Here is a 21,528-nt window from a genome sequence, read left to right on the forward strand (position 1 = left end):
TATCTGGACTTGATGTGTGGCTTAAAGTAATCATCAATTCACAAAAATTTACTCATTCAGAATCGAAAGGGAAAACCATTTTGTAGCTTGATGTTAGGGTTGAAACAACTGTTACATAGAAACAACCAATTAAATTTATTTTACCAATTTAAAAGAATTTCAAGGCAAAAATCATAATTGAGTATCAGTATCCTTAAGAAACTGACAACTTTGCATTAGCTCTTTTTTTGTTGGAAAATGAATCAAAACCAATAGTTTAACAGTCTTTTCCTTGATTCTTATATTAACTTTATAGTCATTCATTCAATAAATAATTTGCTGACATTCTATATAGAAGATACTAAATCAAAACACTCAGGAAGCAAACCAAAATATGTAATATAGTAATTGATTGGCGATTAAAAGAGAATAGGACTTGTTTAATAACTTTCTCCATTTAAAAGATACAATTGGGATAAAATTTTTGTGAATATATCTTTAAGCTCTCTATATATGTCTCACTTCCATCATTCATTGTATTCATTTTCTCTTCCCTTCCATTATTTAATTAATTTATTTTCTATTTCTGCTAAAACAACCCTATACTGACATTTGAATTAGACTATTTAGGATAAAAGTGACTCTCGACTTCATTTTCATAAATGGATTATTCCTTAAAGTGGAACACAAGGACAAATAGCAATTCAAATACAGAGGACATTTTTTCAGGTTTACGTTACTGAAAAACACAGGATGTTTTGATATTTTTATCCAATTCTTTTCATTAATGCTTAAAGTGCATCTGCTTACTGTGTAAATTTTAGGAAGCTGGAATGAGTATTCCAGGCTGAAACTTGGATTGTCAAGAGAGTTTTCTATGCACCAGACACTGCAAAGTGCTTTACATACATTATCTACTTAACACGGCATAAACCTAGGTGATAGATACTACTGTAAATACTGTTTTACAGTGGAGGAAATCAATACCCAAAGAGGACAAGAAATCTGACCAAAGTCACACAGACAGTAGGTAGCAGAAACAAGATTCAAACTCATGTAATTCAGAATTTGTAGCATAGAATATAATCTCTATAGGCAAAAAAGAGACATAATTCAGATGTCATATTAATGTACTATATATAGCCCAATTGTTAGTTACCATTGCACACATTTGTTTATCTTATTAGTATTTATCTTTGCTTTCATTTATACTACACGACATGCTTCAAAAACAGTAAATTCAAATTTTCTAAATCAATGCCAACAATCTGAAATTTTCACTGATTGAGACATGTCATAACCTAATGTTTTAGTAAATTAGCTACTTTTCCAGTTATTCAATATCAGTTACATTGCATGCGATGTAAGATACCATCAATAGATACTTGCAATCATTATTTTATAATGTAATTAACCATGTATATTTTGTTTTAAGGTGAACAAAAACAATGCAATAGTTCATAAGTAATTTGGCAACCAATGCAACACATTCTGTTTAGAAAATTTTTATCCCTTTGTTTATTGGAATAGATATTCACTTTCTAATAAGATAGTTGAGCACAAAGAAAGGCAATAGGTGACAGCCTTTTAAGCCTTAAGCTTTAAGATGCCATCTTCAGACTCAATAAGTAATTAAAAACAGAGAGAGGGCTTCCCTGGTGGCGCGATGGTTGAGAGTCCGCCTGCCGATGCAGGGGACACGGGTTCGTGCCCCGGTCCGGGAAGATCCCACATGGCGCGGAGCAGCTGGGCCCGTGAGCCATGGCCGCTGAGCCTGCGCGTCCGGAGCCTGTGCTCCGCAACGGGAGAGGCCACAGCAGTGAGAGGCCCGCGTACCGCAAAAAAATAAAAAAATAAAAACAGAGAGAAAGAGGGAAGAGAATGGCCATGACACAGTTCTGTCATCATCATACTTTATTTTTCTCTCTTTTTCATTACTATGTTCTTAAATTAAGTCGTTGCTACCTTCTCCAGGCCCTATCATAGTAATTATAAACTGGTGGCAAAAAGAATAGAAATAGAAAGTATTAAATCTTTGAAGTGAACAATCCCTGTAACTGCAAATTGTCTATACCAGGTGCTACAGTATAATTATATCAGCAATGTTACAATTATATTTATGATTATAATACTTCTGCAATCTTGTATTGCAGAAAAAGGAAAAAAATGGGAAAATATCCATTTTTCCTCTTAAAATGCTCTGTTTTTGTCTTATATCACAACTTTACAATTACCCATGAGTTTTAGACCCATGTGTTCCATTGCAGTGTCTCTCCAAATGTGAAGGGTAAATAGTTGCCACCAGGAAAAAAGGCTAAACAAGTCTGCTTTTGATTAAGTGGATACTCACTCTGGCCCTGTCCTTTCCAATAGACCGTGAGTCCCCTAGAAGTTACACATCCACGCTGACCGATTTGGGGAGAAGTGTACCAAGGGAAAGAAGAGGAACTCCAGAAAAAGAGGTAGTCTTTTTAGTATCATTTGAGTCTTTTTCACCAATATACTTGATAAAGCACTTGCCAGCCGAAGTTACCTCCAAAACCAGTAAAGAACCCAGATTAAAAACACAAAAGTGATGGCAGAGAAACTAGAAACAGTTTTCCCTGGAGCCCGAGCAAAGGACTTGAAGCTAGCTGCATTCTGACCCTAGCGGCAGGTCTCCCCCAGTTGTAATCCAGTTTGACAGTGTCTCTCTGAATCTTGACCTGACACCCATAAATTAAAGAGTCTTGAGCTGGGCCGCCCCTTGGAGGAAGAAGGTTTCCCCTGTACAAATTTCTGGCCCAGTGATGTAGGGGACAGCCCTAGGTCAGCCGTGCTGCCAATCAATACAAATTCCATAGAAACAATTTTTGCTGGCCTGCTTTTGTTAGAGAGGATCCCTGAAAAAAAAAACACACTGCCCCTGAGAACCACCTACCTACTGGCTCTTGTCCATGGTCCTGAGCCAGGGCTGGAGGTCTAGCTTGTACTTCCTTGGAGCCATGAAGGTTTGATAGAAACTGAAGGCTGGTCTTGGACTGGCAGGCACTCTAGAAAGTTCTCTACAGGTGTCTGACATAGTCCAGGGCCTATGGACCCCCAAAGAAGTCAGAAATGATGCAGGTTGCCCAAAGTTCACCAGAGTCACAGGGAAAGAGAGTGAGGTGAGGGGATTATTGGAATCAGAGAGGAAGTAGCTACAGGTGGCCCAGGCAGATCTGTGGGCCCCGAAGCTTGAGTGTGGGCACGAGTCACATCGTATCACGACTCAAAGATGAGCAGCTGGTTTACTGTGTGCTGAAGAATTCCTGAACTCTCCAGGGAATATAAAGTGACCAGCCTATACTTTTGGCCACTAACAAGCCTCTCAGTGATAAGTGGGCTAATATTTCTTTGCTACTATGTCAATTAGTATTTAGTAAAAGGGGTAATGACTTCCCTCATGACTTTTTCCAGTCCTTTTATTATGATTCAGAAGTTGTGTCAATACTTAGGACATACAGCAATTGACCTCCCACAATTATCCCAGGAAAAGCCAAAATTATACCTAGGACTGAATCCTCTGCAGGAATTTTAGTCCCCTTTTATGGCATTCATTTACCTTAGTTCCTAAGATGAAATATGATATTCAATAGTTAGGGTGAATAAGTCATCTGTTACATTCCTGTTGTAGTTTAAATATCTAAATAAAGAACTAATTGATTTATTTATAAATTACATAAATGATTTAAACTGTATATGTTTAATCATTCCTTGAGGTTTCATTTCTCTTTAATTCACGTGAAACTGCTTTTTTATAGGAAATCCATAACTTTAAGTTAGCGCTAACCATTTCCTTCATTTTCAGAAATTGCCTGCAAAAGCTGTTTACGATTTTAAGGCCCAGACATCCAAGTAAGTAAGATAAGTGTTCATCATATGATTTAAGTTGACTTTAAATACATTAATAGTACTTTGAAAGACAAATATTGCACTGGGATGTGTTACAAATAAGACCTAATTCCCAATTCAGCAATCTACTCTAATTAAATGGTTCCTTCTGAATTGACTGGGATGTGGGTAATTTTATTTTCATTTTGAGTTTAGTTGAAAAACATTGAGTTTTAAATTACACCAAACATGTTAGAGCACAATGAGTTCAAAAGGATAGGAAAAAAAAACGAAATTAAGGATCTTTGTTTCTACAATTTTCATGTGGAGAATGAAGTAAAAATAAATTGTTGGGGGAGTAACACTTAACTGGAGAATTTTATATCATTTATTTATCCAACTATATTAAGGATAGCTTGTGGTTAAAGACTAGAATTGTTTATGAAGATTCCTGCAGTAAAATCTCCATTTCTCAATACTCAGAGCTTAGAGAGTTTGAGCACAGTTCTATCCTATGGTCTTTTGATGTTGGTGTTTTCATACTCCTGTCTCGTAATTTTTTTACCTTTTTTTTAGGAATTTGTTCATCAGGTGAGCATAGGGTTGGGGAAGGCTAGTACTAAGCACATGAGGAGGCTTAAATAGGAGTGAGTTTTCCAGCTCTGTTATGGCCCATGTCACAGACCTTACTTAAGAAACTTTGGTCTCCATTAGAATTCAAGATATTGGCATTAAATTATACCGTGCTGTTTAGCTGAATATATATACAATAAGCAAAGCATTTATTCATAAAAATGCATATTATATGAACTAATAGTTAAAGAATCTGTCTCTGACAGAAGACATAAAAAATAAAATCACTCAGAATTTGGGAATTAAATTAACTAAATAAGAAAATTCTCTTTAGAAGTGAAGATGTCACACATGGCTTAAATCTGGGGTTAAAAAAATCCTGAAGGGAAGCTTACAACTTTTTTTGATGAGATAAGTAACATCTGCTCTGTTTCTACTACACTATGGTCCTAGCTACTGTTCTTTGGATATGGTGTGATAATTTGTACAAGGCATGTCAGTTTTATAAAATAATGACATAAAACATGTAAATTTCATTTCTTCTTTGTGAAAATCAATCAAAAGTGTCCTTAGATGTATGAAGCCCTGAGAAATAACAGGGCATATAAAATATGCCCAGGGCTCACAGGCTTTCTGAGAAACCTTAATTAGAAGCAGGCATTGAAAGAAAGATGAGGTACAGTGCAGAGGAGAGGTGTTTGTGGTGTTGACTCTGTCACTGGATTGCATTTGCTCCAAGTGCCCAGCCCCTCACCCTCCTCCAAGACCACATCCTCACTGTGAACGTCTGACGTTGGCAAAGGTTCACGGAAACCCACTCTCCCACACGCTGCCCGTGGGAGTGTAAATGACACAGCTGTTCTGAAGGGCTGTTTGCACCATCCCACTTTCACAAAGGTCTTCCTCAACCAACGAAATCTAATTGTATTATAAGCCTCCAGAGAAGTGAACTGAACAATCACCCATGGAAACCATCCCATAATTTTAGTAAGAAAAAAAACTGTTTCCCCCATACCATCAATAAGTTTATCTGATTGCAGCTTAATCACATTCCTCTTGTTCTGTTCTCAGGAGATGTGAAGAGCGGTTGTCTGTCACCCCCAATGTAGTTATGTACCTGACACAAAAATCAAGGTTATGGATGACTCATGCAGCTTTAAAAAAAGGTTCACAGGGCTTCCCTGGTGGCGCAGTGGTTGAGAGTCCGCCTGCCAATGCAGGGGACATGGGCTCGTGCCCCCGGGAGGATCCCACATGCCGCGGAGCGGCTGGGCCCGTGAGCCATGGCCGCTGAGCCTGCGCGTCCGAAGCCTGTGCTCCGAAACGGGAGAGGCCACAACAGTGAGAGGCCCACGTACCTCAAAAAAAAAAAAAAAAGGTTCACACACCCAGAGAGCACTGAAAGTTTCAGGAGGACCAGCCACATTTTTAAGTCATTTCAATCATTAGCTAGATGTGAGGGTTAGCAGACATTTGGTCCTATCCAAAATGTCCATGAGCATATTTGGCTCATGCCAAATTGTTCTGGACAGGACCAAATATCAAGGACCTTTTCATGTGGACCAAATGTCTCATGGACATTTTGGGCAGGACAAAATGTCCTGCAAGAGATGTGAGTGCTTTTTGTGCCTAACATCTTACAAACAAGAGACAGATATCTCTGTTTTGAATAATTATCTGTTTTAAAAGCTGTTTTTCTTTACCTAACACAAGAAAGTTTAATTTTCAAAAAGACAACTAAGTAACTCACCAAACATAATGTCTCAACTGTTAAGGAGGAAAACGAGATAAAATGCTATTCCCAAAGGTTGTCAGTGGCCACTGTTCAAAGGTGGTAGGCGCTGGTTGGAGCAAACTGGTCAAAATGGGACTCTTAGAAAGAAACTCTAGTTCTGAGATGAGACGAACATAATTTTGAAAACTGGAGGGTGAGACCACTGTTTTTTCTAGACGACTTCAAAAATTTAAATACAAGTCTTTACACATAGAAATCTTTTCACACTTAAAAAAATGTAAATAAGAGACAACTAATTATTTTTCTTTTAAGCTAAGCTTCCTACTCTCATTTCCAGAAATAAAACATACCTGGTATAAATAAAACAGTTGGTTTGTAAACAGTAAACATTTGGGGTTTTATTTTCTACATTAGGCACTTGCATAAAAGAGGGAAGTACTGTATTTGAATGTCAGGCCCTGTGAATCTTGTTTGCTTTTAGGGTTACTGAAAATTTAACACAGATTCAATGTGAAAGTTTTAGCACTTCTAAATGGGTAATAATTCTTTTTACTATGCAACTTTTTTTCAATTAATTCTTTTAATCAACACGAAATATTCTACATCTGATATAAACCTCTCTCCATTATGTACTCTGCACACATAAATGATCCAACTCAAGATTCTGGACAAAGCAACGCAGAAGATTTGGGAGTGGGAAGGCAGATGTGTGTGAAAATGGGGCTCTTGGCAAAAGATCTGAAATAGGTACCCTCCAATGAGACATAATTGTGGAGGCAAAATTACACAGAGACACAATTACCTGGGGGATGAAGCCATGAAAACCTGAAGCAGTGAGGGTGAGAATTTAGGCGTGAATTATTTATGATGACTAATGTATTTATAACTTAAAATTAAATACTCCAATTTACGTACTGTCTCCTTAGAAACAGCCCAAATGGAAAAGCATAGTTAGTTTCTTGAAAATATTTTTCTATTTAAAAAACAAAAGATATAAAGGCGGTTACAAGCCATCTGTGCATGTCTTTGCACTTGAAACACGTTTATCTTTGTGACTATAGTTAATAATACTGTACTGTATCTAAGAGAGTAAATCTGAAAGGTTGTCATCAGAAGAAAAAAAACCATTGTAACATATGTGGTGACCAGCTGTTAGCTCAACTTATGGTGGTGGTCATTTTGCAATATATACAAATACTGAATCATTATGTTGTACACCTGAAACTAATATAATGTTACAAGGTCAATTATACTCCACTTTTTAAAAATGTTTATCTTTGTGCCTCACTGAAAAATCAAAGTATAAAATCTTTTCTGTTTCACAAAATAAATTCATTATCAAGATATTCTACTTAAATGCCTGTCAAGCAGCTTCAAGGATCCACAAATAAAATTTTTTCTCATGTTGGCACTTCTGTGCTAAGGCTAAATGATACTGGTTTCCTTATTGTAAGCTTTAACATATCAGAAGGAGACAGAAAGAGAGAGAAGTAAGTAACCAACTAGCTTCAGGACAAGTAAAAATCGCTGCGGAATGAATCCAGCCTTATGGCAAGCTTCCGGACTCCTCTACTCTAAATCAATGACTAGACAGCAAGTCTGTCCCCGCCTTTAAATTTCATATTAATCTGCCTGTGATTTAAATCAGATGTGATGTTTACATTTGTTCTTTTTGAAATCATTTCTAAAGTTACAATGTTTCAAAGGAATTCTAAAAATTTTCAAGGAAAATCCTCATCTAACTGGACTCAACAGATTTTTTTCAATATTGGAAGTATATTTCCCAGCCACATACAGATCTAGCGAGAATCTTGATGTTAAGAATAATCGCCATACATCCGGAAAAAAAAAAAACATTCAAATGTATCTCTTCTAGGGAGCTGTCATTTAAGAAAGGAGATACTGTCTACATCCTCAGGAGAATTGATCAAAACTGGTATGAGGGAGAGCACCACGGGAGAGTGGGCATTTTCCCAATCTCATACGTGGAGGTAAGTCCCTTCCCCTTCCTCCTTACGTGGTTGCTGTTTCCAGGATTACCACAGGTCAAGCATAAGTAACTGTTCTCCTTCATAGAAACTCACACCTCCTGAAAAAGCACAGCCTGCCAGACCGCCTCCCCCTGCCCAGCCTGGAGAAATCGGAGAAGCTGTAGCCAAATACAATTTCAGCGCTGACACAAATGTGGAGCTATCGCTGAGAAAGGTAACCTGCTTTCTTCACTGGTGCATTTGAAAGGCTGTATATTTTCACAACTAAGTTAGGTCATCTTTTTCCTTAGACATTTTTGTGTCTCCCTCATTTTCCGCAAAGAACTCCATCAGGCTGCCCTGAGTCACTGTTACCTGCCACTCCTATGTCCTTCCAGATGAGGTGCCTGTGGGATGCAAAGCTTCTCAGAGAGACTTTCCCTCTGTGGTTTAGCCTGGGAGGCTCCAAACTGTCTCCAAGGGGTGCCTCGGGCTAAATATCAGGAGCTGTACATGTGGAAACATCAAAAGAAAATAGCAGTTTAATACAGTTCAAAATCGTGTTCTTCTGCTGTGCCTTACTATTCAAAAATTATATCAAATTCAAAATTTAAACTGGGTCTTGTGGCATTGGCTTGATCCTGCAGCCAGCAGGAATAGTGACTGTAGAAAGTTCTATCATTGCAAAAGCCAGGGGGTTCATAAAAAATATTATTGGGCTTCCCTAGTGGCGCAGTGGTTGAGAGTCCGCCTGCCGATGCAGGGGACGCGGGTTCGTGCCCCGGTCCGGGAAGATCCCACATGCCGCGGAGCGGCTGGGCCCGTGAGCCATGGCCACTGAGCCTGCGCGTCCGGAGCCTGTGCTCCGCAACAGGAGAGGCCACAACAGTGAGAGGCCCGCGTACCGAAAAAAAAAATATATATATATATATTATTGACCACTATGGCATGGCCACCCACCAACCAGAATGGATGCTGGTGCTACACCATCTTGATGCAGACCGGGTGGATGTCAGCCCTGGCCACAGCTATGCATAATCTAGGATGCTAGCTTTGCCCTGTCCTGTTAGCCTCACTCTTTGTTACAACTCAGAACATGTAGATAAAGAAGAAGAACATTGTGCTATCCAACTTCATCCCTTCCAGGGGTTGACTTCTAGAACCCATTTCAGATACACCATCACAGCAAGCTATAGTGCACTTTCTGAAGCTCTTCCTACATAAGGTCATTCCCTTGAATCTGTCAGTGATCAGATGACGGTACTGTCATCGACACATTGCAGGTTAAACTACTGTGCTTTTTGAAATAACTTACACATGTCATTTCCCACAGTACCAATATGAACATGTATAAGGCCAAATATCCTTAGGAAAGATTCTAATGTTGTGAATGGATGATTAAACCGCATATATGTTGATAAGCCATAATTTGGGAGTAAGCTCTGAGGCTTTAGTTGCATTCTCATAACGAAAACAAAACACTGGAAGTATAAGGCTTTCCCAGATGGAAAACTATTGTTTATTAGAAAACACTGACAATTATAACTTTTATGTTATCACATCTCTATTTCTAATGCATTTTCCTAATATTCATTACAGGGAGATAGAATTATTCTTCTTAAAAGAGTTGATCAAAACTGGTATGAAGGTAAAATTCCAGGAACCAACAGACAAGGCATCTTCCCTGTTTCCTATGTAGAAGTCATCAAGAAGAATACAACCAAAGGTGCTGAGGATTACCCTGACCCTCCAATACCCCACAGCTATTCTAGTGATAGAATCCACAGCTTAAGTTCAAATAAGGTAAGAAAACATTCTAGCATATTAAGTATAATATTTGGGAGCTCAGAGTAACATACTCGGTACATGATTTTAGGACATTAGATTACAACATCATATCTATGGCAAAGCAAAAGATTTACATGTTATGTTTCTAAGTGCCAGGTCAAATCAATATAATTTAATTTTTCCTATGGGTGCTGGCATAAAGGTTTAAGCTACATAAAGGGAAACTACATAAAGAATCTACTATCTTAAGAGAAGCATTTTCTTTTAAAGGGCTAAGGCTAGGCATTTTATTTATTCTACTTTTCTTTGAAGACTGGGTTGCTGAGCAATTACTCTCAATCCTTTATCATTGGATAATGGAACAGTCTGGTACTTTCCAATTTTGTTTGATTGGTTATAAAATTTTCCAGAATCTTCTTTAGTACATTTACTTCACTAGCAGAGCTCAGCATTTAGAGCAACATCCTTCCTTCAGTAGTTCCTACTGCTAGTAAGAAAAGAATCTTCATCCATATCTTTGTCTTATCCACCATTCAGTCATCTTAAAAGAACTACCAGATAAATTTCAAAGCGACTGTACTTTCAAATAAAAGTTTATAAGAAAGAATAAGTGTGTATCTACAAAGGCTTATTTAAAATATAAGAAATTCTTACATGATGTCATAATATTGGCAATGTAATATTTTAGATCACAATGTTTTAATCTTTGCTGAGAATATGATTTAAACGTATTTTCAGTTTCCTAAGTTTTCTCTTAGAATACCAGATTTTACATTTTATAAATCGAGAAATGTACAAATTTCACTAATAACTAATTATTGTTTTATTCTCACTGCTGGGGAAAAATACGTTGAAAAGCTTACTTTCATAAATTTTGAAAAATATTTAATGGTTTTACCAACTGGTAATGTATACTATGATGTCACTGGCTAAGTGAAGGGAACTTCTCAGTAGTTTTGAACTGAATCATTTTCAGAAAAAGAACTGTAATGTACTTTTAAACCATGATACCCAAAATATACTAAACGTTAAATATCCTATTTTCTGACTGATATTTATAAATAGAGGAGGGAATTCATTGTGATTTATGAATCACTCTTGGACATACTCAAATCACATTTCTTGACATACTATCTTTATTTTAGGAGGGACTCAAATGTAAGTTGATGTTATTTCTGATATTTCTGCCTTTAATATAGTAGAATCCAATTCTAATGCTTTTGGAAGAAAAGATAATTATATGATGTTTGTATTATAGGTATATTTTTGTGATATAGGTATCTCGGGATACTTAATTTAACTTTCAGTAGAAGCAAGTCCACGGTAAGGCTAAGCACTTTGAACCCATTAACATGTATATTCGTGACTGTGGCGGTCATGGAGCTGGAGTAGTAGTAGCAGCAGGTAGTAATGGGATAGCAGTAGCCATGACGATAATGGAATTTAAAGACCTTTCCTCCTCAGCCACATAATGTTCCTAGCACTAAAGGTGTTATGTAGCCTTTAGTCTTGAATCTTCTGTAAGGATGCTCACAAATGTTTTGTGACATTTAATCTCATTTATCCCACCCCATGGTGACACGGCATCACATTTCTGTTTTTAAAAACTCTAAATAAATTCTATTAAAGCCCCATTCCTATCATAGGACAGAAGTCAAAAGTTAAGTGGAGAGTGCACTGTGCACTGATCCATACTAAGGCCCAAGGACCAAGAGTACTGAGTGCACCAGTGACGTGTCAGCCTAAACAGTCAACCAGCAAGTGCAGTCTTTCTTGAAGATTTTTTCTTTCCAAACCCAAATCATCGACCTGGAAAGAACCAAAGTAAAATGTCTTCCACCAGCCTCTCTCAAGGCCTTCATATGTGTAGCATATAGCATTCTTCCTAGTCCAAAAACAATACATAAATGTATTAGAATGTTTCTAGGCAACACTTCTAGAACAACTTTTAATGAATTTACATAAAAAATTCTGTTTTGTTCAATGTATCCAAAATATAGTGATAATATTGATATACAGAAGTATTTTTTTACTTCAGGAGATTAAGCTTCATAAATTAGACCTCCACTAGATTATATAAAATGTCCAGCTTTTGAAAAAAAGAATGGAAGTCCTAGCAGAAGTTTATTCCTGTTCGCATCATATGCTCCTTTTCTATGTCAACAGTTACTTTGGATTTTTTAAAACTTTGAAATAGCAGTTATGTAAGTTCAGTCTCGTTTTGATCATGGGTTTCTGTTCTTAAAAAATATCTCTCAGAACTTATTCGTTTAGAAATGTGTTAACATATAATGATGTAAAAATATTTTATGCCGTATGTTATAATCACCTCACAAACCCAAGTGAGAAAATGATGAAGGTTCAAAAGATTTGGCACAGGAAGAAAGAACACTAACCAGATTCTGGGAATAAAAAAGGCTTCATTATTGGTTTTCATTCTACATTAACATTATTTCAGAGTCATTTACATTTAATCAATATCTGGAAACCTGCTTTGAAAGAAGTAGTCTAGTAAATTAAATCTCTAAAGATTTTGCTGTCTGTTCTTATAATCTCTATGACAGCTTTATCGTGTCATTTGACATTTAATAGACCTTTTCCAAATACTAGTATAAAGTATTCAGATAAATCCTTAATTAACATACTAATTATTTTATGTATTTAAATTCAAAAACTATAAGCAAATATAGACCATAGCATAAAATATTTTTTATATTCACCATCATACCTTTCTGCATTTCTCTGTCTCTGTGTTTTAATGCATTATTATTATTTTCATGTTTTTTTAACTTCATATATCCTGCTCGTTTCTAAGTTGGCTTCCAGCGAACCAGTCCCCCCTCCCTTGCACAAAGCTTCATGTGGCCCAGATAAAGGAGCTCTCCAGGGAATCACCCCGGGGTGGCTGTCCCTGACAGCCAAGTGTCCACTGGTAAAGCCTTTGGCCCCAACACTACCTCCTTTTCTGGACAACTTCTTGGACGAATTAGAGAAGCTTGGTGCTTTAGTTTTACCTGCTGACCAAGCCAAACCAAATACCCCAGAGGAGACCACCCTTGAAATTAAGGAGGACCCCTCTGTTGTCCTCCCATTGCCGCCAGCGTCTGCACCTGCCAAGCCACCCTCCTCGCTGCTACCTCTCCCCCGCCTGGGTGCGACCTCAGCTGCAGCCCAGCCCCCTGGGGCAGCGCCACTTCAGGATTCCAGAAAGACACCTCAAAACCATTTTGCAGATCTGACAATGAGGAAGGGTTCTGCAGGCCCTGAAAAAGTACCTGAGGTCCTAGGTGATAAGTTCGTGACCTCTGCACACGCTAGTGTGGGTCCCTTGCCCCAAACCCTCCCCGTCATTGGAGAAGAAGATGAGGAAATCTATGAGGGGGTCTTGGCAGGTATCCGAAGAGGGCCAGAATCTCAAGAACCAGATGCCTTGTGGTGTGGCCACGATGGCACAGAGGTGACACCACTCCTGCACATAGAGGAGGAAGAAGAGAGGGAAGCTGACCGCTTAAAATTTCCAATAGCAATGCCCACAGACCCTAGGAGTCCTAAGGAAGACAGCGATGCAGCAAAACCCAGTGAAGAGGTACTCTAATTTTGCCTAATTCCTGAAGAACTAACCAGTCTTACTACGGTTAGCTAGTACAGTTAACCATATTAATAAACATCAATTTTGACACTGTCTTGGAAGGTTTCGATGCAAGAAACACAGCACTATATGAGGTAGGGATGGAGGGATGGATAGAAACACACCAAATTTTAACAAGATGATGTAAATATGTGATATTATTCCATTATTTATTTATTACTATAAATCCATATTTAAAGATTTTTGTAATTTAAAGTCTTTCTAATTTTAATATTCATAATAATAGCTAATAGTTGAGCTCTTACTGAGTGTCAGGCAGCTTTCTAAGAATGCTACATCTTTACTTTTCAAAGCTCAGTGGGGTGGGTTATATTATTACTCCCACTTTCGGGATGAGGAAATTGCTACACGGAGAGATTAGTTCACCTCCAGGGTGAGAAAACTATACACCATATCTTTGTAGCAGTAGCAGTTTGAAAAAGAAGGGAAGAAAGAAAGAGAAAGAGAAAGAAAAGAAAACAAAAAAGAAAAATATACTGCAGTTCCCTTTCCACTCTTTCTGAAGAGGTAACTGCTTTAAGTTGGTGACGACCTAAGAGTTGAGTCCTACATATTCACCTTACAAACAAGGAACCCTGGGCAATAATTTTAATCAGTTAAGAGGGAAATGCTCTAAATCTTTAGCTTGTAAGCTTCTCTCTTTCAAAAAAGACAAAAAAAAACTTGATGTCTCAAATATTTAATCTGTGAATTAAAAAGCAAATATGATTACTGGCAAATATTGAAATTATGGAACAAAATTCATGATTCATATTATGCCACTAAGCAAGTCACTTTCCCCCCTGGCTCCTCTATTTAGAAATCTTTAAAAATGAAAATCAGTTTTAAAACCCCATAATTTCCAATTAAGATCTTACCAATAACAAATGTAGAGGCATTTGGTCTATATGGGGTATTCTTGGGATTAAATCATGGTGAGTGCCCATTAGGCCACCGGACACCCACAAAACCCTGAGTCTTGGCCGTCCCCTAACCAGGTGAGAAAATGTCATCTGGACAAAGAAGGGAGCCATGTCTGCATTCGTATAAAATAAACACACTGCTTAGTAATAGAGATCATTCATTCATTGCAGTAAGTCAAACAGATTTCTAAGTCAATTACTTAAATAACTAATTTCCCCTTCAATTTAATCAAGTTTAAGATGTGGTTAGACATGTGGCTTGGTTCCCAGGAACTGCTACTGCCGGCTGCAGGCAGCACCCACAGCGTGGTGCTCAGGGGCTGAGTTTCACAGCCAGTTCCCACCATGCACGCACACGCACAGACAGAGGTCGTAACTTCCCTAGCTTTGCAGCAAACTGACTATAAACTGTGATCTACTTCACAAGCAAGTTACAAAGAGTCATTGCAGGGTTTTACGCTTTCTTCCTCAGTGTTTAGAAGGACCCATCCCACAAATTACGTTATACAACTGTAGATTATGGGGGTTCTTATCTCCAGCCGCTCATATCAGAAAAAAGTGAAACTAATCATACCCACTGGGAATTTTGAATCAAATGCAGAATAAAAAGTTAGTGCTTTCAAAGCAAGAATTTGTCATAAATGTCACACGCCCCAGGGTATTTGGTAACTTTAAAATTATTTAGGTGTGGGGGGTATTCTCTAAAAAGCATGTGACCTCATGCTGGACACAAGCATAATTGCACCTTGTCTTTCCTCAATATTTAAGCCATCTTCACTTTCTTCGGGAGATAGAACATCTACATCCTTTCCCAGCTGTCTGCTTTCCTCCCTTCCCTCTCATTCCTCCTTGGCCACTGCCTCTGACCTGGTCCCCACACTTTCTCAGCCTACCCAGCCCTACTCATCTCCGCTCCTCCCTAAATACTCTTATCAACAGGAGATAAGCTCACCAAAATTAAAGGTAACTGCATCTTGAGTGTGGTTTATTGCATGTCTTTCAATGAACTTAATTAATTAGATGTGCGTCTTTAGGTTGGTGCCATCTCACAAGATCTAAAAAGCCATTCGATATTGGTTGCTAACTTTTAACATCATTAGCATGGCCTCTGTCCAAAAATTTGAAAGATATATTTGCATAGCAGCTAGACTTAGATTGAGGAGAAGAACAAACTAAACTTCATACAAGAATAAAAAGCGATTATTAGATTTTTTTTTTTTTAAGTTGAGGGTCAGCAGGAGAACCATCCCATTCAAAGGGGTCAGCTTTGTGCCTGTCACCCTCTGTCACTTCTTAGTGGGCTCATTGCCTCCCAAGTTCCCCAACCAATCAGCAGGTTCAGCAGAGCCTAAGGGCTGGATGATCTTTGGCAATGTCTTGAGCGTTGTTCTTCCACAAAATTGAAGTAAATTAATGAGGATGTGGAAAGGAGGCTTCTTTTGTAGCAGTTAACAAAGCATCCATCTCTGAGACTTGTTGGCTGGCTGGCAGCTCTGCTGGTATTTAACTCCCTCTTAGGATACCATGATAAAAGATTTTTAACAAAGTTAATGACTGGCCTTGGAAAGAGATGCAGTGACAACCACAGCATGAAATTAATCCATCTCAGAAAAGTTTTACTTCTATGTCCAGAATGATCCTGAAACCTTTTCCTTTAGACAAAAGGACTTCAAATAATGACTCAACCTCACACTCAATCTTCTCCACCTGAAATGAGAGCCTCTGCACATAAGTCAAAAAACAATACAAAACGAAGGCTCTGGTAGAGTCATGTTTTTGAACTAGGAAGCACCAACACCTGAGAAATGCCATTTATGCAATCTTCCAAACCCCCATCACCAAATCTATTCACCAAAATAGTCCATCTACGTGAATTTTATCTTACGTAGAAAAGGAATCTTTGAAAAAAATGTAGTATATTTTAAAGACATATTGCTCTTTGCCCTTTGAGATTTTTATCTTAGCTGGCAGGAAATAATTAGGAAATTTTTTAAATAATAATAATTCTTTAGAAAATGTCTGAGTCTAAGAATTTGCCTTTTTTTCCCTCTCTGTGGTTCTCTTTTAAGGCCAAAATATTTATTCCTTGCCTTTCCCTAACTTGTTCTTCAGCCTTTAAGCTCAGTCAATAAGTGGGCAAGTAACTTGAGAATCGGCCTTCTCAAATGTAGAGAGATGGAACACACCACTGTAGTGTCAAGGACAAAACCAGAACTTCAACAGGTTGATTCTCCTGCAAGAACCAAGCTCATCTCATACATTCTGTATGTTTCAGTTGTTCCCAGAATGGTATGAGAGAATGGAGATATTCACAGTAACCATGTTTTAAAAGAATACTTTCATAACCACATCAAATAACCAACTCCAGAAAAATGAAGTTTTTTCTCTTTTTTATCTCATATTTGAGAGCAAATGTTCATTTTAATCCCCCACTTTTTCTGAAAACCTTATAAATCTATTTTTTACTCATAGAAAGAATATAAGTTCACTGAAGTTATGCTTGTAAGTATACATACAAATTGCATCAACTACAAATTTTAGGCCATTATTATAGTTTAATCCACATCTGACACAGTAACAAATTGATGTGAATCCTTCAAGAAGGCTTCCTATTTCTCTCATTTCAAGAATGTTAGAAATTTTGCTCATTACAAAGAAGGAAAGTAACCTAGCACTAAAAGCAAAGAGAAAATAAAATTTTAATAATGCTTTAATAGGCATAGTATAGTATGCATGAAATCATTACAACAATGTTATCAACCCCTATCAGCCATTGTTTTACTTAACTCATGTTAATTTAACGCAATTTTGTTCTTTTAAAGTATTTTCTGAGATAATGTAAGTCTGTCATATGCAATCCAAAATCTTCCATGGAAGTAAAAGTTACCACGACTTTATAGATGACGGAAGACTGAAATGTACATATAAATTATGAGTTTGATATATAAATCAGAATCCAATATTTTCTCTAGTCTTTGAGCATCTTTTAAATATTGGTTTTTCATAATACAAATTATTATAATCCTCAGCTTTGCTGTAAGCTGAGCTTCCAGTTCCATCTAAGAATATTCTGTAAAAGAGTCTTGCAGCAATGTGGACTCAAGCTGCAGTGCAAGCGCTTTGTGAACAGAGAGAAAGACTCTTTCTTGGGTTTCTTCCAAGGAACTCAGTTATTATGGTCCCAGAAGGAAGTCTCCTCATCCTAAAGCCATCCCACTGGAAGGTAATCCCCTTGAGCACAGTTTCCAACATGAAATTAAGCCCTGATTCTTCCTAATATGTTCAAATGATCTTTCCAGTTGTTTATCCACGTCATTCCAACAGCTACTTTTTTTTCTCTATGAGTCTTGATGTTTATAGAACCCTTGTATTAGTCAAGATTGGGGCAGCTGCAGTGCCAGAAGACTCAAAATAATTAGAGCTTAAACAAGGTAGAAATATATATTTCTTATGCATAAATGTAGGGTATCCAGGGTTGGTAGGTGGCTATACAGTCATCAGGGATCCCAGGAGATTCCATTTTATTTTGGCACATCACCATGCTCAATGAAAAGCTTCCACTGCATGGTCCAAAGTGGCTGCAGCAGCTCCAGCAGTCCCTTTCTCATTCCAGCCAGCAGGAAGGAAAAAAGGGGAGGGAAGCTTATGTCTTCTTCCTTGAAGGGCATTTTCCAGAAACCGCACATATCCCATCTGTCAGAACTTACCACATAAGTACATCTAGATACAAGGAAGTTTGGAAAATAGACCTTATTAAGAATGGCCGTGTGCCTACCTAACATTTGGGATTCTGTTACTGGGATGACAAAGAAGAGAATGGATATTGGAGAACATGAAGCATTCTCTGCCACAAGCCTTAAAGAAAAATGCCTGATGCATTTCATCCCCAGAGACTGAAGATATGAGGTCAATCATTACTAATTATTATGAACTTTTTCCTAAATGAGAGTTGAGAAAAGCACATGCTTTTATTTAAAAGTCCATTAGTCCTGCTAAAGTTCCCATAAGCCAAATCAAATACCAGACAGTACATTGCTAGGTCTTGTCCATGAATGGACAGAAAATAAAACATACACACAAGAAAGGTTAGTTTACTCACTATCATATTAAAAGTCTTACTTTGAAAGAACACCAAAATAGTCACAAGGTGCTTGGAGTTAGAACAATATTCTGTATTTAATTAAACAGTATTTCACAATTTCCCCCAGAAAAACCTTTTTTTTTTTTGGCCATGCTGCAAGGCTTGTGGGATCTTAGTTCCCCAACCAGGGTCTGAACTTGGGCCCTCGGCAGTGAAAGTGCAGAGTCCTAACCACTGGACCCCCAGGGAATTCCCCATATTTTCTTTGTATGTGTTTTATTAGAAAATTTACCTGTGACAAATGATTGACACTGTCTATGAAATTTGATGGATATGAAGCAAGATTTCCCTGGCTCTTACCTTGCATCTATTCAAATAAACACAAAGAAAACAGGTCAGATCTGAGAGTATCTTGAAACCAATTGTTAAGCATTCTATTAAAGACATAAATTTTCTTGTAAGTGTTCTTAGCCATCTACACTGCATTCAAACATCTTCCCTATACCAACTTCCCTCTATAAATCTCTCTCTGCTCTGCCTGTGAGTTCCCTAGTAAAGTAGCGACTGATGCCTGTGCTGTGAAAACTCTGGGCCGCCAGAAGAGCTGTCTTAACCCTTCCTGCTCTGCTCTCATTCGGGAGTTTGGCATGCTGTGTGTGCATGGAAAAAAAAAAAAACAGGAAAGCTCCTCTGAAGGCTGGGTAATGAAGATGAGAACTAATTAACTTCTTACGGCTTTTCCAGGCTGATTTAAAAAGCGATCTACTTGTCTTGGGTAAGCCTCCGCGTAGCCCAGTGATGTCCTGGAGATCCTGCAGTTCACCAGTCAGAGGGCTCAGCGGTTCCCACAGGGTAGGATCAGACGCCCCACCTTGAGCCAGGCACTCTGGCCACCCCTCCGCCGTCAGTGGGCTGGCTCTTCCTTAGTTGTCATTGCTGTGCTTTGCCAATGAAGTAGGGCTGGAGGTACCCTTGAAAGGAAATGACCTTTCTGATGATGATGAGCAGCTATGAAGTCAGATCAACACGAAAATCCTATCCTGAGTCTGTGGGCAATGATCTTCTCCTTTATGTGTGTGCGTAAGCTTTCCAAAAGCGACAAAGACATGCCCCAATTCTCCTCTGTACAAATAAGGGTGTGGTATATGTTGTCTTCCACATCCATCTCGTGTAAATCACTGCTTTCCCATCACTAGTTCTAGTGCAAAGAATAAAGCTGCTGCCAATCATATACTGAACTCACACCCTTCCAGGGATGCTTGCTTCTGTGTCGTTCAGTTTATGTGGATTTCTTTTAACCCATGGCCCTTGTTGTAAAATATCTTGTTGCTCTGCTGACATGTGCCGCATTTACTCCATGACCCTTTCAAGCCAACTCTGCTTCTCTGGACTCCAGGGGCTCCCAGTCTCTTGACAGCTCTGATTGAACTTAAAGGTCAGATTACTTTCCCTTTGACTACTTAGTTCTATGGCATCGACAGCCCTGGAAAATGAATGGATTCTAATTGGTACCATTAATACTGAGGACGGCAGCCGAGGAGTTTGAGAATTTTCATCTCTGCCTGAATCGGTCCTTTCCCATTTCTATTTTGATGGCCGCTGGTTTAATCTTACATGCTCCATTACATGATTATGGTTCTGCAAGCTTTTAAGGACTTGATGACAGATTTCCTTTTCCGTTTTTAAGAAATGTAGATACTTCTCTGTATTTAGGCCATTTTTGTGCTTTTTGCCTTGCCTAATAAGACCTGATTTTGTTTCTGAGGCAGAGATTTGTGTTGCCATAGAGAATGAGGAATGTTGATTGGGAGAGATTCTCACAGAAGGGCTTTCCAGAGCCAAAAAAGAAAACTTTTCCAAAATTAATATGGCCCATCCATAAATTCCCATGGGTCAATGAGATGGTATGCTTTGGGTCACCATAAGTTTTTTTCTTTGTCAGATTTTTACATTATGTACTTATATGTTCTATTATATGTGTTTGTGTGGAACACAAATATTCTATATTCTCTAGATTTAGGCAAAGTTGTGTTTCCACAATTTAAAAAATAATTTAAAGATTTAAAATAATTGTATAAGGTAAGAAAGAAAAATACGCCTAGAAACATAAACATGGTACTGTTTGTTATTAAGAGAATTTCATCTAATTCTGGTTGGCAAGTACCACACCTAACATTTTCTGGGAAAAAAAAATAAGAACTCTAGAACTGCTAATAGCTCTTTCAAAGATTTTCCCACATTAGTATTTAAAGTAATGGTCAATCCTTACCTAAGAATTACCTAGTACTAGATATAGCTAATCCTCCAGATGCCTCTGCAGAAGCACAGGTAAGAAGGTAGGTTTAGGATAGACTGTGCCTTACTATCTCAGCTAGAAAAGTATATATTTTACTGATACCTAAGGTTCTAGGATATTTCAAACCAACTTTCTTATGAGCAGTGGCTTGTGATTGGTTCTGGCTTTGAAAATTAGCATGTGTTTAAAACCTGTCTCATTTGTATCTGCTTTTGACAACACTAAAAAACAGCTACACTAAAAGAGAAAAAAAAGATTGTTGCATTGCCAAGGAAAAAGCTAAATATTTAGGATTCTATAAAAACAGCATGTTTCATTGGGTTTTCTAATTTTTATTGTGCTCTTAAGACTCATTAAGGAAATATAAATATGACATAATTCTCGCTTAAAATTTCCAGCACAGTGACTGCAATCTGTTAACTTCAAAATCATCTTTTTAAACTCACAGCTCATATGAGCTTCTTGAATGTCACTCATGTATCTTCTATATTTATCACAAAACCGCTAAGAAGTTATGAGTAATAGAAATGCCTGAGCAGATAGTGAAAATACAAATGAACACAGACCAAAAATACTGGTGGCTAAAGACTGATCCTTTCTCAAGAATTTAAAATGTGGGATAGGAAGAACATGGTCAGAAAAACAGATGAATATCTATTCCACATCGCTCTGTGGTCTTTAAAATATCCTTTCAAAATGAATC

The 21,528-nt window shown here is 37.9% G+C and overlaps 2 protein-coding genes across 19 annotated transcripts in view; one reads left to right on the forward strand and one right to left on the reverse strand.

Annotated features, from left to right (window-relative positions):
• The window catches only part of SORBS2 (sorbin and SH3 domain containing 2), a 206,935-nt gene that overhangs the window by 173,287 nt on the left and 12,120 nt on the right, over positions 1-21,528 (forward strand). For all 18 annotated transcript variants that reach the window (XM_079909161.1, XM_079909155.1, XM_079909159.1 and 15 more), the window contains 5 exons: positions 2,353-2,441; positions 3,809-3,855; positions 8,016-8,130; positions 8,216-8,344; positions 9,709-9,912. In XM_079909161.1, coding sequence (XP_079765287.1) covers positions 2,353-2,441; positions 3,809-3,855; positions 8,016-8,130; positions 8,216-8,344; positions 9,709-9,912 — 584 coding nt within the window. The remainder of the gene's footprint in view (positions 1-2,352; positions 2,442-3,808; positions 3,856-8,015; positions 8,131-8,215; positions 8,345-9,708; positions 9,913-21,528) is intronic.
• The window catches only part of CFAP96 (cilia and flagella associated protein 96), a 155,847-nt gene that overhangs the window by 1,440 nt on the left and 132,879 nt on the right, over positions 1-21,528 (reverse strand). Inside the window, exon 8 of the transcript XR_013825499.1 lies at positions 8,485-8,616. The gene's annotated coding sequence lies outside the window, so the exon portion shown is untranslated. The remainder of the gene's footprint in view (positions 1-8,484; positions 8,617-21,528) is intronic.

The sequence above is a fragment of the Stenella coeruleoalba genome (genome assembly GCF_951394435.1).
Source record: "Stenella coeruleoalba genome assembly, chromosome: 21".
Taxonomy (NCBI): domain Eukaryota; kingdom Metazoa; phylum Chordata; class Mammalia; order Artiodactyla; family Delphinidae; genus Stenella; species Stenella coeruleoalba.